Raw genomic sequence first — 12,991 nt, forward strand, 5'->3', positions numbered from 1 at the left:
TCACAGGGCGAAGAAAGCCAGGAAGATAGCGAGCACACCTCCGGCGGACCCGAAGACAGGACCGCTGGCAGCCGAGTCCGCGGTGGGGCTGGCCGTGCCAGATGCGGTGCCAGATGCTGGGGTAGTTGACGTACGGGAGGTTGGGGAAACGGATGGCGAGGGTCCGTTGGAGGAAGAGGGAGAGACCGAGGAAGGGGCGGATCGGGCAGGCGGTGCGGTCGTCATGGCTGCGGAGGCCGTCAGCGCTAGTGCTAGAGAGCGATGTACTACGGGATAGGAGTTCACTTACGTCCGGACATGGTCGATGAAGCGGCGACGGGGGTCGAGACGGCGTCATCGTCGTCGTCCCCCGGGGTGTTGGGGGTCGAGACGGCATCATCGTCGGTGGGCGGGGTCTGGGGAGTAGAGACGGTGTCGTCGTCGGTCGCCGGGGTCTGAGGAGCCACGGCTACGACAGGCGGGGGCGGTGTCTGGCCGGCGGGTGGCAGGTAGTAAGAGTCGATGCATGTTTTTTGACACGAGGCCCAGTTGGCGTTTCCGGTAGCGGACCCATCTCCCCTGTCGCAGGCCTCGATACAGTTGTACGTCTGAGGAAACGGGATGGTCAGCCAAGGGTGCCATGTTGGGGGTCTCGGGGGGTAGGGAGGGGGATGATGTTGGATGCGATGAGAAAAAAGACGCGGGAACAAATCCGGCATCGACTGCGGGGAGACTGACCTGATCCACCTGGGCCGTGTTTGCGTGGGATCCTCCAACGCAGGCAGCTCTGCAGTTGACCTAGAGGGGCGTCAGTTCACAGATCCACGACCGCTGCTCGCGGCTCCCATGTGCGGGCCATCACTCGGGACGGTGTTTTCGTCGGGAGAGACTTACATCTGCGGCCTCACAGCCAGTGAGACAGACGGCGGTTGGCGAGAGCTCGATGCTGGTCACGGTGGGGATATCTGGGAGGGTAGCGTCTGCTACCTGCCGGGCCACGACGTTGGCCGAAGCAAGGGCGGCGCTGGTGAGAGCAAGGAGGACGGCGGAAGTCTTCATCTTGTCAGGATAGTTAGTATTAGAAACTCAAGCTTGAGATATTGTCGAGGATACGGGGACAGCGAAAGGGCACAAAAGCGAGTGTTGGGATCCGGAGACAGTTGAACGAGAGTGATGGGTTGGACACGAGGGGTGAGAAGAGGGAGAAGAAGAAGAGAAGGTGGGAGAAGTTCAGGTCTTGTACTTATTGACGAGCAATTTGGCGAGCCACACTTGAAATTAATCCTGATAGGCTCTTAGCGGCCCAAAATAGAAGGGGGAAAGGGGGGGGGGAGAAGGGGGGACCGGGGCTCCCTTGCATGGCACCCACTCCTGAAGGCTGCGCTGACTGGCTGGCTGCGGCTGGGTTTGTGGGGTAGTTAATTTAGTGGGAGATGGCGGTACAGTAGGACGTGCAGTAGTAGGAGGTAGGCGGTAGGAGGTAGGACGTAGGACGTAGTACTACTACTACTGGGCAGTAGCAACAACAGTCCTGTACCCAAGGACGGCTGTTGTGGCAGGGAAGCCCCTGAGCAATCTCTGCGTTGCACGGAGTAGAGTACGGGACCTGGACGGGACCTGCACGGGACCTGCACGGGACCTTTCTTCACGGGACCTGGTCACGCCCGCTCCCAATTACTACGTATTACTAAGTACAGTACCAGGCTCACCACGCCTCGTACCGCCTGCGCTGGTGGTGCACAAGCCTCCACGGCCACATTCCCATTCCCACTTCCAGCGCGAAAAAGGTTGTTGGTCAGCAGCAGGATGTCCACGGAAATGAAGAGTAATTCCCTCCACGGGCTCAGGATCTGCATCATCAGCTTCACTATCTTCCCACTCGCCCAAGATCTCGGTATGTCCGTACCTAGTACAAACGATGACAATGAAGAGACTTCAGCACAAGACTCTTGGGTATTGGGATTAAGATTGAAGGACATGCCAGCGGTAGGGGGGGAAGGGCGGGCTAGTGCCCCGGCTGGGCCGGTTGTTGCTCCCGTAACCGTGCGAGCACGCGGTTGGCTATTCGGAGAGACCCAGAGTCTCAGTACGAACGGACGAACGGAGTACTTCCGTACTGTAGGTAGGTACGGTAGGTAGGTAGGTACCGGTAGGTGGACATATACAAACTCATCGCGTCGTGCACATTCATCCGCGCGTATCCCCTGACTAAAGCGTAGCGTTCAAAGGTACTTATACCGCAAGTAGCAATTACCGGAGCTGGAACTCTTGTCACAGACAAGCCGACGATGGCTCTCCGGCAGAAGAGATTCATTCCATCGACATACTACGTACCTAGCACAGCTGTCCCATGGCTCTGTGCTGTAGGCCTCCCACCAAAGTCCCCGAGAGCCTGCCCAGACGCAGAGATACTCCGGATATCTGCATCCGCTCGATACCGGTACCTACGTAGCACCAAAGAAAGAGGAATGTGCATGTGAATTCATTCGGCCGGCCAGCTTCGCGTGGATCCGGCATGAAAAAAGATGACCTGGTCCGAAACACGAGAGACAGCTTCTTGGGTCGGCATAGCGACCCTACAGAATAGCTGATGGAAAGCTGTGAGAATTCCCAGATTACCAGCCATAAGCAGAACCTCTCCGCACAGAGCCAGTAGTGTCAATCGTGACGCCACCTCTGGTTCGGGGCGTACCAAAATATGGGATGTGACATCGACGTGTTGTCCCTGATCGACAAGATCAATGTGAACTACCCGTACTCCAACAGCTGGCTGATAGTCAGTGCGCGCTGACTGAAAGCCTGTGCCGACCGACAGCTCAGAAGAAGCAGAAAGGAAGAAAGAAAGAGAGAAAGAAAGAAATAAATAAATAAAAAGGACGCTTGAAATTAGAAGAGCACGGTAATATTGCTTCTGCATATGGGAGAACAATGCTCATACTCCGTACACAATCCCGAATTGGCCGAGTAGAGAGAGAAAGTCTCGACAGCCGAGATACTCCGTATATTTGGCGGCGTAAATAGCTTTCACACTTGGTGTTTCACTCCCCAAGTCCACAGGAAACATGCAAGAAACCTTCATCTGCCATCCCCACGGTGACAACGCTATGAAAAGACCAATGCAGGAGGGCCGGGGGCAAAGCTTGCACAAGGCGGAGACGGTTTACCTCCAGTACTTTGCCAAAGGATGTGATGCTTTGCAAATTGATGCGCCAGAATCGTAAAATAGTCAGCGTAGCGATGACGATGTGTTGCCGACTCCTGAGTACGCGAGGGACAATGGTCCATCGGACATGAGCTCGAGATCTCGGGAGTAACGTACCGATACCGGTAGGTAACAGAGGAAGGACGAAAGGTCCGTGTCCGGAGTACAGACAGTGCTTCTCAACATGCTGTGCTGAAAAAAGTGCGGGGGTCTTGGCACATCACGTCGTTAATCGCTTGACGCGCTCGAACGCGTCGCCCCTCTCGAACGAAGATCTTCGAAACAACCAGATTGGCACTTCAACCTCACATCGCTCGCAAGATGGCCGCCGAAGCTACGAGCGCCGAGATCCAGGAGCGCTTCGCCTCTGCGGGTGGTGCAAATCTCGAAGCAGACGTCCTTGCCGAATTACAATCAATCATGCGACTGCACTCGATCGATGTGGAGGAGTTATGGTACAAGTGGGAATCATACAGCATGAAGATGGCTTCCGACGACATGAAGCTGAACATTGAGACTGCGCGAGCCCTCAAGAAGGATGTACAAGACGGGTTGGAGCGTGACAGCCGGTCAAAACAACATCTCCACTCCAGCAAGCGGGCGGGAGCAACCCCTCGCGCCGTGACGAGCAGTGGCGATGTATTTGGAATGTGAGAGCGTCTCTACGTTCAGCATGGATCAGTACTAACGATGGCAGGCTGGATGGACTTGTGCCAAACACGCCAAAGGCTGGATCTGCGAGTAAAGCGAGCGCTGCGTCCCGGCGCAAGTTCGAAACCCCCTCCATGTCCCGAGTGAGAGCAGAGCCTGCAAGTAGTCCACCAGATTTTAAGACCCCGTACAAGCCCGGAGAGCCCACCGGAAAACCGTATGTGCTCTCATCTCGTCCATGTCCAGCTGCTCATATAGGTGCAGTGTTTCTTTCAACGATCGACCAAACGCCGGGCAAGAAATCGAGATTCTCAATGGCCACCTGCAGGTCCCAGAACCGCCCATGGCGCCATTCGGGGAACCTCGAATCAAGCTCACCGCCCATTCCGACTTGAAGAAGCTCTCGTACAAGCCTATGGCTATGAAGTCCTCTGAGGCATCTGAGATCCTGGACGACAAAATAGACGAGTTCATGCAGTTGATCCAAGAACATCATAAATTGGACGACTCGGACTTTGGCAGTGCCGCAAGTCAGAGTACGAACGAGGTCGTGGCCGTTGGGCGAATAGCATCAGACTCACTTTCGGGAAAACTCAACGCCTCTTCTCTCGTGTTAGAGACCTCCCGAAGAATGGGAGCGGGTTTGCGGATCCCCCTCAATGTCACTTCGCTGTCCGGATTCAAGTTCTTCCCGGGTCAGATAGTAGCGATGAAGGGGATCAATGCCTCGGGAGACAACTTTGCCGTCAGAGAGGTCTTGGAAGCTCCATTACTGCCCGGTGCTGCCTCGCCCCCCGCTCTACTAGAAAGCCATATCCAGAGACTGAGAGGAGGGCCTGATGCTATGGACTCCGACTCCGAACCGGCGCCTCTTAGCATAATGATAGGTTCGGGACCTTATACCGCAGATGACAACCTGGATTTCGAGCCCCTGCATGCTCTTTGCAGCCAAGCAGCAGATACATACGCAGACGCGCTTATTTTGACTGGACCATTTCTAGATATAGACCACCCTCTCATCGCTACAGGGGATTTCGACCTCCCCGAAGAAGCAATGACCGAGCCAGACACTGCCACGATGACCACACTATTCAAATACCTCATCTCGCCAGCTCTCATCCGCTTAGCCGCTGCCAACCCACACGTCACCATCCTCCTCATCCCCTCCGTCAAAGACGTAATCAGCAAGCACGTCTCCTGGCCCCAAGAAGCCTTCCCGAGAAAAGACCTCGGCCTCCCCAAAGCCGTCCGCATCGTCGGGAATCCCATCATCATATCCCTCAACGAGGTGGCCGTCGGCATCTCCTCCCAGGACGTCCTCACGGAGCTGCGATCGTCGGAGACAGCCGAGGGCCGCGCGCGAGAGACCCCCATCTTGTCCCGGCTGTCGAGCTACCTGCTCGAGCAGCGCAGCTTCTTCCCCATCTTCCCGCCGCTGGACAGGGCCAGCTTGCCGAAGAGCGGGACCGCGAGCGGCATCCCCACGGGCGCCATGCTGGACACGAGTTACCTGAAGCTGGGAGAGATGGTCAGGGTGCGTCCGGATGTCCTGATTCTGCCTAGCGCACTGCAGCCGTTCTCAAAGGTTAGTGACGTTCCTCATCTTTGAAGAGAAGAAAGAAAAAAGAAGAAGAAGAAGAAGAAGAAGAAGAAGAAGAAAGGCCGTAAGAGCGAGCGAGCTGTACTGATGTGCAGAGACAGGTTGTCGAAGGTGTCGTCGTCATCAACCCGGGTCATGTTTCCAAACGAAGAGCCCCGGGGACTTTCGCCAGGCTGACCGTCCATCCGGCCACCATGACAGAGGAGGAGCGAGGCGCCTCGGTTCTCGCACACAAAGTCTACGAGAGGGCGTGCGTGCAGATTTTCAGGATCTGAAAGAGTTTTGGATACTTACTTATGGTCGGAACGGGGCTTACGGCGTTCGGGATTCGGGAGTAATGATCATGAACTTGGGATGCAAGACATGCATCATGTTTGGGTTTGAGTTTGAATTAGATATATCAGCGCTACCTCGCATCTACTCTCCGGCGCTTGTCGCTTTCATATCGGTCCCCATCTCTCGACGTGCTGCGCTTCCTCCTATGCTTGTCCTCTCTGTCCCTTCTCGGTGACCTCGATCGTGACCGTGACCGCGACCGCGACCTCTCTCGAGTAGGTCGATACGTATCGGTATTTCTCCCCCTCTGCCCCTCCCCTCCCTCCCGCATGGATCTCGGACCCTCAGGCGCGCCACTGACTCCCTTCCTCTCGGCAACCGAAATGGTGTTTGCTCCGCTGGCACCAGGTCGATCGCGGGGTTCTCGGTCAGGCGCAAATCTCTCGTCGCCATTGAAACCCATGCCCCCCTTCCTCGGCCTGTCGTTGAATTGGCCCCATTGACCCGTATCCTCGCTCTTGAGATCCTTATACTTCGTAGCACCCTTTTTCCCTAGCTTGGTCATGTCCCTCATCTGCAGCGCCTGAGGCAGCAACTCGCGATTCGTGTCATCCACGAATTTCGCACCCATAATGTCCCGCGCAGCCAGTCCCTGGGCCGCGGCGTCGTCCTGGTAGAAGGCTCCTTTGTGGTGGTACTTCTGCATGAAGCCGATCTTGTTCCTGCTGTCCTTCTCCTCCTTCTGCTTGGCGATGTGTTCATCGTCTTCGCGCTTCCTGTCCTCCGCGCTGAGATTCTTCCTCCGCTCCACCTCCTCGAGCTCTCTCTCGCGCTCCTCAATGGCTTCCCTCTCCCGCTTAATCCGCATCAACTCCCGCAGTTCCCACGCCGCGCGCTCCGCAGCCGGGTCCAGGCCGTCCGTATCGTCCACCTCCGCATCCTCCTCGTCGTCGTCCCAATTCTTCTTGCCCGCCGCCTTGGCAGCAATGTCCCGCCGGATCTGCTCCTCCACAATCTCATCGGCAGCCTTCTTCCTCCTCTCCTCCTCCTGCGCCGCGAACTCCTCGTCGGTGCGCGTATCCACAGGTTTCGCGCCCGCCATCGCAGCACGTTTATCCTTCTTGATAAAAGTCGGCCGCATCATGACCCTACGTGGCGCCTCCTCCTCCTCGCTGCTAGTCTCCTCGTCACTGCCGCTCCCGCTCCCCCCCTCACTCCCATCCTCACCATCCTCAGATTCCTCTTCCGTGACAAAGCCTTCTTCCTCTGCTGCTTTCAGCGCCTTCTCCTCTGCGATTCGGTCGGCCTCTTTCTGCGCGGCGATTTTCCTCCCCTCGTTAAGATCGACTTTGCTGAGGTTACTCGTGATTCCGCCGGCGGTGGTAGCTTTCGGCGGCGCGGGGATCTTGGAAGGTGCTGGGGTGTCGTCGTCGTCGTCGCTTGCCTCGGAGTCTGAGGAGTCGGCTTCCTGAACGACTTTTCCAGGGCGGTGGCGCGGGCCTTGAACTGGGTTTGCGGTCATGCGTTTGGGTGGCATCTTGAAGATCCTGAGGGATTGAGGCGGGAGATTTCGAGTTAGGATGGAGATGAGGGAGGAGGATTGTCTGTTTGGGGAGGTTGAATTGAAGTCCTGCAAGGCTGAGATAGCTTGCTGGCAAATTACTCTTCCGGCTAGGCTTCCCCGCTATGTTTGCAAGGGTGCGACTCACTTACTTTTCGAGCCGATCATGTGATATTTGAGAGAGGACAAGGAAATAAGTACCGGTAATGTGAACATTATTCGTCAAAGGAAAAGACTCGGAGGTTTATCGTCTCGAAACCGTGGTATGTATAATTTTCACCCCATAAAGGTCCCAAAGATCCAAGTTACCATGCCATCTTGGTCTATTGAAATTGTATTACCGTTGAAGGAACCGGTTTAAAATCTCGTACTGGTTTGTGTTGCATCTCTTGCAACTTTTGTATTTCATGAGCCTGTACTTCGTTTACGTCCCGGACTGATGCCAGAATCTACGGTATCTGGTCAAACGTGAAATCGACATGGACGATACCGTCCCAGAACGCCGCCCAATGCAATTCATAACTTTCGTAGCTCATAGGATCTCCTCGTCTTCTTCGGCAGGCACAGGTATCGTCTTCGCATCCTCAGCGACATTAGTTTCTGCAGTCAGATCCTCATCAGCCTCCATCTCATCGTCCTCCCAGGCTTCGCTCTCCTTGTCCTCCTCAAGCTTGTCTGCCTCCTCTCGAGCCTTCTTCGCCAGCATACGCTTATTTAACTCCTCCCAGTTCTTTGCTCTCTCCTGAACAGTCCGGGCCCGATCCTTGCTCTTCTCAATCTTGATCTCTTTCTTGTCAATGACCGCCTCGGCACGATCCATCCCCTTCTCCTGCCGCTTCTTCGCCTTTGCACTCAGGACGGCCTTTCTGCCATTCTTGGTCTTCTTGGAGATTCCAGCGCCTTGGTGGATCGCGAGGACCGACGGCTGCTTGATCTTGGTTGCGGTGGGAGGCTTGAGGTCTTTGAGAGATTTGTCGAGATCGATTCCGGGAGAGGCTGCTCGTCGTGATTCACGCGAACGCACCGAAGTGACTGGAACATTGTTAGAACATTTTGTACATGAAACCAGAAACGACGAAAGACATGCCTCCTCGCTTTTTGGGTGGTGCAGTCTTTCCCATTGTGCGTTTTGTGAATGTCCCGGACTCGTGCGCGGAACCTTTTTTTTCTGTCCCTCGGTCGGTCTGTGCAAGCCACACCACCGCATGCCTATGCCACCTAGCTCTTTGTAAGTCCACAAAGAACACAACCGCCTGAGACTCGACAATTCACCAGCATCTATATTCAGCGCAGTGACAACTCCTTAAGAAGCACATATGTACTACCATGAGTACTCAAGATCCGCAACATCAAGATCTGTCTGGCAATGATCTAGACTACTTGGCGGGATACCACCAAGACTACCAACAAGGAATCAATCGGCCTGCCACCAGCGCATCTTACGTTCTAGCCGTGATAGTCTGCTTCGGGGTCTTCGTCTACCACATCCTCTTCGTCCTCGACTACAACCTTTTGTCTCTCCCAGAGCTCCTGTGGAATTCTCTTGTCTACGTGACGCCATCGCGGCTGCTCGACGCTGTGGAAACCTACCAAAACCCTCTCCGCATCACGAATCCAGCGCTGGAAGACATCCCGCGGACCCATGCCGCAAAGAGCGAAGCTATGCGGCGTGTACTGGGTCTCGATCAACCAGGAGGGATCATAGAATCAGTTGCGCAAGCTGGAAGGAGGAGATTGTCCACACTGCCAAGCATGAGCTTGAGTGCACAGGGTGATGGACGGCCAGCGGGATTGGGAAACTGGGATAATTCTTGCTATCAGAACAGCGTCCTCCAAGGGCTGGCGTCGCTGGACTCATTGACAGGATATCTCACAACCCCAACCTGTGAATGGCTTGGGGAGGGCGTAGAGAAGCCAGATATGAAGATGGCCGAGGCTCTACGAGAACTCATTGCGACACTGAACGATCCGCTGAACAACGGGAAGAGGATATGGACGCCGGCTACGTTGAAGAACATGAGTAGCTGGCAGCAACAGGATGCGCAGGAATATTTCTCGAAAGTCCTCGATGAGATAGACAAGGAGGTGGGTAAAATGGCCCAGCTAGTGCAGTCTTCTCAAGGATTCGAATCGGAAATATCGTCAGGTCAAAGCTCGCCGAATTCCAAATCTCGGTCAAGATTCCGGAATCCTCTGGAAGGGCTGATTGCGCAGCGCGTGGGTTGTACCAAGTGTGGCTACTCCGAGGGGCTGTCTATGATCCCTTTCAACTGCCTGACGGTCCCTCTTACTCGACAGTGGGAGTGCTATGTCTCGGAGTGCCTCGACGAATACACGAAACTGGAGCAAATAGAAGGCGTTGAGTGTGGCAAATGCACGCTGCTGAAATACCAGAGATTGCTCACACTACTTGTAGAGAAGCAAACATCGTCAGAAGCAAACAGTGCGTCTCTGGAGGATTCTAAGAGAAGACTAGCAATGGTTGAAGAGGCTTTGGAAGACGACGACTACGAAGAAAAAACGGTTATGAAGAAGTGCAGCATTCCACCCAAGAACCGAGTATCCTCCACCAAATCACGGCAGGCTGTTGTTGCGCGGCCGCCAAAGTCATTGGTGGTACATTTCAACCGAAGTTTGTTCGATGAGATGACCGGCGAGCTGAAGAAGAACCTTTCACATGTCAAGTTTCCCCGGATACTGGATTTGGGACCGTGGTGTCTTGGGAGCTTGGGAATGGCCGAGGATGTGCTGACTGAGGAATGGCTGCTGAATCCAGACATACCTATGATTGCCAGTACCAGAAAGCCGTCTAGGCTTTCGGGTCCACTCTATGAGCTGCGAGCTGTCGTGACACACTATGGGAGACATGAAAACGGACACTACGTGTGCTACAAGAAGTTTCCTGTTCCTAATTCTAAAGATCTCGACGATAATCATGATCCGTCTAAGGAGCAGTGGTGGAGGTTGAGTGATGACGATGTCACGAAAGTGAGCGAAGACAATGTCCTTGGCCAAGGAGGGGTTTTCATGCTCTTTTATGACTGCATCGAACCTGGCACGACGAAAATGCCAGTGTCTGATTCTACTCGGGCGGTTGAAGCTGTGCCTGAAGACGAGAACGTCCAAGTACCTACGGTGACAAAGCAAAGAGAAGGAGGTGTTGTCTTGTCAGATCTTGCTGTAGCTGCTGGCACTCCTCTCCCTGACAACGACGACGATAACCTTTTTAAAAGCTCCAGCCAAGAATCCCTTGTCGCGACTCAAGAGAGCATCAACGCGACTCCAGAAAGCACCAAGAGCGTCTCTGAATACGACGAAGACGAGAGTACCGACCAAGAGCAAGCAGATGCTTACCAGCCTACGAAAGCGATCGTGGTCAGGCCATATATCAAGAAGGCGGCCAACAGTACCGAGTCAAGTAAGGAGGCCAGCATGATTTCATCCGGTGCCTCTCTTGTCATGGTATGAGGCGAAGGATATCGTGATGTGTGGGGTGGTTTAATTTGACTTGAATGGACAGCATACGGAGATGCGCATAGCGAGGCGTTTGGTAATGGAGTCATGGGATAGGTGTGCTGCCGTATGGCGCGCTTGTATGTTTGGTCAATGGAACTTGGGGGCTTTGGTAGAAATATCATAGCGCGAGCGCCATTGGTACTTACTTGTTTGAACGGCCCGGTCATGCATGGTCCTATCTATCGCTTATTTAATTCTGCCTCTCAAGCGTAAATGCCCATCGATTTTCCAGACTGACTGCATCTTTATATTCACTGCCCGCGCTCTGTTATGGCGGTTTTTTTTTTTTTTTTTTTTTTTCTCTTCTTTTCTTTTCTTTTCTTCCTGAACTTGGTGTTTGCGTCTACTTTCCTATAATTCAAATTCATATCACAGGCTATCTATGAAGTCCGTCCATCACTACACTATACCATACTATAATATACTATATCTCTCTCCGACAGGCTCTAAGCGGCAAGCGAGATATTTATCATTGTGCTATTCCGCGGTAGAGTTGGAGTCGCTGCCGAGTGGGGAATGGGAGAGGCAAGGGTCAGAGTCAGAGTCGGAGTCGAGTGACCAGTTTCACCCAGTTATCTCTCCATCCGTTGAAGAGCTCTCTCTCTCTCTCTCTCTCTCTCTTTCTCTCTCTTAGGGCACACTCGTAGTCGGCGAGAGAAAATATGCGATGACATAGTGATCAGCAGTCAGTCAGTCAGTCAGTCAGTCAGTCAGTCAGTCAGTCAGTCAGTCAGTCAGTCAGTTGTTCGGTCAGATACTTTTGCAAAGATGAGAGGATCGATTGGACGGGTGCCGGTCAGACATCCCTACGGCACGAACGCGGTCTAGGTGGTAGATATCTGAAAAACAGTCTGTCTGTCCCGGTAGTAAGAACCCTTGACGACAAGGGTAAAGACTTTATCAAACAGTCTTTTGATATATATGCAAATATCACACCCAGATTGTCAAAGGGGCCAAGAAGTCGTGGGCGGAGTATGAGGAAATAGCTTTTTAAATGCATTATCAGCGAACACAATCATAATCTTTTTTTTTCTCTTTTCACGACTAGCAAGCGTGATCTCATGGGCTCGTTTTCATCCTATTCCTCAGGCCGATACTAATTGATCTAGTCTGCGGAAGTCCGCAAATACGGCTCAATAACCGCAGTAACAAATTTCCTCGACACCCCCAAAACCAGAGCATCCGCTACCCCAGCAGAAATGCGACGGACATACTCCTCTCTCGGGCTTCCGTCCTCTATAAAGACAGTGCTCAGATAAACCAAAGCAGTCGTCACCTCCCCTCTCCCTCTCCTCTGGCCCTCTCGTTCTCGTCCACCACTTACGGATACAACCCTTCCAAGACTCCCATCAGCCACAATCCGCACCACATCCCTCCCGACCAGCCCCACCGGCGCGCAGCATAACTCGACTTGCAGCTCGGCTTTCTCGTACGCTCCGATGCTGACGCCCTCGTTCCGGTCTAGCTCCGCTTCGTCGCTGGCGCTGAGCAGGTAGCAGAGACCTTCGACGGCGGGCGCATGGCGCGCCGAGTCGGCGGTGTGGGTGACATTGATGACGTTTGCGTAGCCGCGCGAGTTGATCTGCCAGCGGTGGTGGGGGAGGATGGCGACGCCTAGGAAGCGGCTCTCGGGACAGCGGGTTGCCATTTGCTGCAGCGAGAGGTTGCTGCCGTAGGCGAAGTACAGGGTGCGATCGGTGGGTTGCGAGGTGCTCATTGTTGTCTGTGTTCGTCGTCGGTAGGGGACTTTCGGATGAATGTGGAGCAGATGATGGTTGCGGATGTGGATGCTTGGTTGGTTGGTTGGTTTTTTTAGATGGGTTCTTGGGGATGCGAGGTGTAGAGAAAGAGGCTTGTCTGACCAGTCAGTGGCTTTCGGGTCTTGTGGAATGAGGAATATGAGATAATTTGGCCTGATATGGCCTTTTTATAATAAAGGGTTTCATGGCCGCGATGGAAGGGGCTAGTACTTTGCGCTCTGGAGACGATCAAGCGAGTGGTTTGTTGTTGACTTTGAAATGTACCAGAGCTTAGATCTGCAAGCGGTACTGTCCTCGGTTGGAGCGTCCCATCACGTATATAAGGCATCAATAATCATTTTTTTCCTATGGAGCCAGAAGGGCGATTTACTTCGCATAGCAAAAATGTATAAAATCAAAGTCTCCAGTTGCAATCACAGAGGTCTAGAGAAGCAAAGCTCAATAAA

The 12,991-nt window shown here is 53.8% G+C and overlaps 6 protein-coding genes across 6 annotated transcripts; 2 read left to right on the plus strand and 4 right to left on the minus strand.

Moving 5' to 3' along the window:
• Positions 1 to 1,038, minus strand: L3040_002448 (uncharacterized protein; the record flags this gene model as incomplete). Its single annotated transcript, XM_007289646.1, has 4 exons — positions 1 to 227; positions 290 to 587; positions 718 to 777; positions 874 to 1,038. The coding sequence occupies 4 exons, from the start codon at positions 1,036 to 1,038 to the stop codon at positions 1 to 3; spliced, it is 750 nt and encodes a 249-aa protein (XP_007289708.1).
• Positions 1,039 to 3,502: 2,464 nt separating this feature from the next.
• On the plus strand, positions 3,503 to 5,707 carry L3040_002449 (uncharacterized protein; the record flags this gene model as incomplete). Its single annotated transcript, XM_066155556.1, has 4 exons — positions 3,503 to 3,831; positions 3,879 to 4,049; positions 4,097 to 5,417; positions 5,534 to 5,707. The coding sequence occupies 4 exons, from the start codon at positions 3,503 to 3,505 to the stop codon at positions 5,705 to 5,707; spliced, it is 1,995 nt and encodes a 664-aa protein (XP_066012549.1).
• A 131-nt stretch (positions 5,708 to 5,838) lies between these two features.
• Positions 5,839 to 7,245, minus strand: L3040_002450 (uncharacterized protein; the record flags this gene model as incomplete). The annotated part of the gene is made up of 1 exon (XM_066155557.1): positions 5,839 to 7,245. One exon carries the CDS (start codon positions 7,243 to 7,245, stop codon positions 5,839 to 5,841), a length of 1,407 nt encoding a protein of 468 aa, XP_066012550.1.
• A 556-nt stretch (positions 7,246 to 7,801) lies between these two features.
• L3040_002451 (uncharacterized protein) lies at positions 7,802 to 8,390 on the minus strand (the record flags this gene model as incomplete). Its single annotated transcript, XM_066155558.1, has 2 exons — positions 7,802 to 8,301; positions 8,357 to 8,390. 2 exons carry the CDS (start codon positions 8,388 to 8,390, stop codon positions 7,802 to 7,804), a joined length of 534 nt encoding a protein of 177 aa, XP_066012551.1.
• A 205-nt stretch (positions 8,391 to 8,595) lies between these two features.
• Positions 8,596 to 10,737, plus strand: L3040_002452 (uncharacterized protein; the record flags this gene model as incomplete). The annotated part of the gene is made up of 1 exon (XM_007289642.1): positions 8,596 to 10,737. One exon carries the CDS (start codon positions 8,596 to 8,598, stop codon positions 10,735 to 10,737), a length of 2,142 nt encoding a protein of 713 aa, XP_007289704.1.
• Positions 10,738 to 11,890: 1,153 nt separating this feature from the next.
• Positions 11,891 to 12,502, minus strand: L3040_002453 (uncharacterized protein; the record flags this gene model as incomplete). Its single annotated transcript, XM_007289641.1, has 1 exon — positions 11,891 to 12,502. One exon carries the CDS (start codon positions 12,500 to 12,502, stop codon positions 11,891 to 11,893), a length of 612 nt encoding a protein of 203 aa, XP_007289703.1.
• Between the last annotated feature and the right edge of the window lie 489 nt (positions 12,503 to 12,991).

Source organism: Drepanopeziza brunnea, assembly GCF_022702325.1.
Source record: "Drepanopeziza brunnea f. sp. 'multigermtubi' strain 214-2 chromosome Unknown ctg3, whole genome shotgun sequence".
Taxonomy (NCBI): Eukaryota; Fungi; Ascomycota; class Leotiomycetes; order Helotiales; family Drepanopezizaceae; genus Drepanopeziza; species Drepanopeziza brunnea.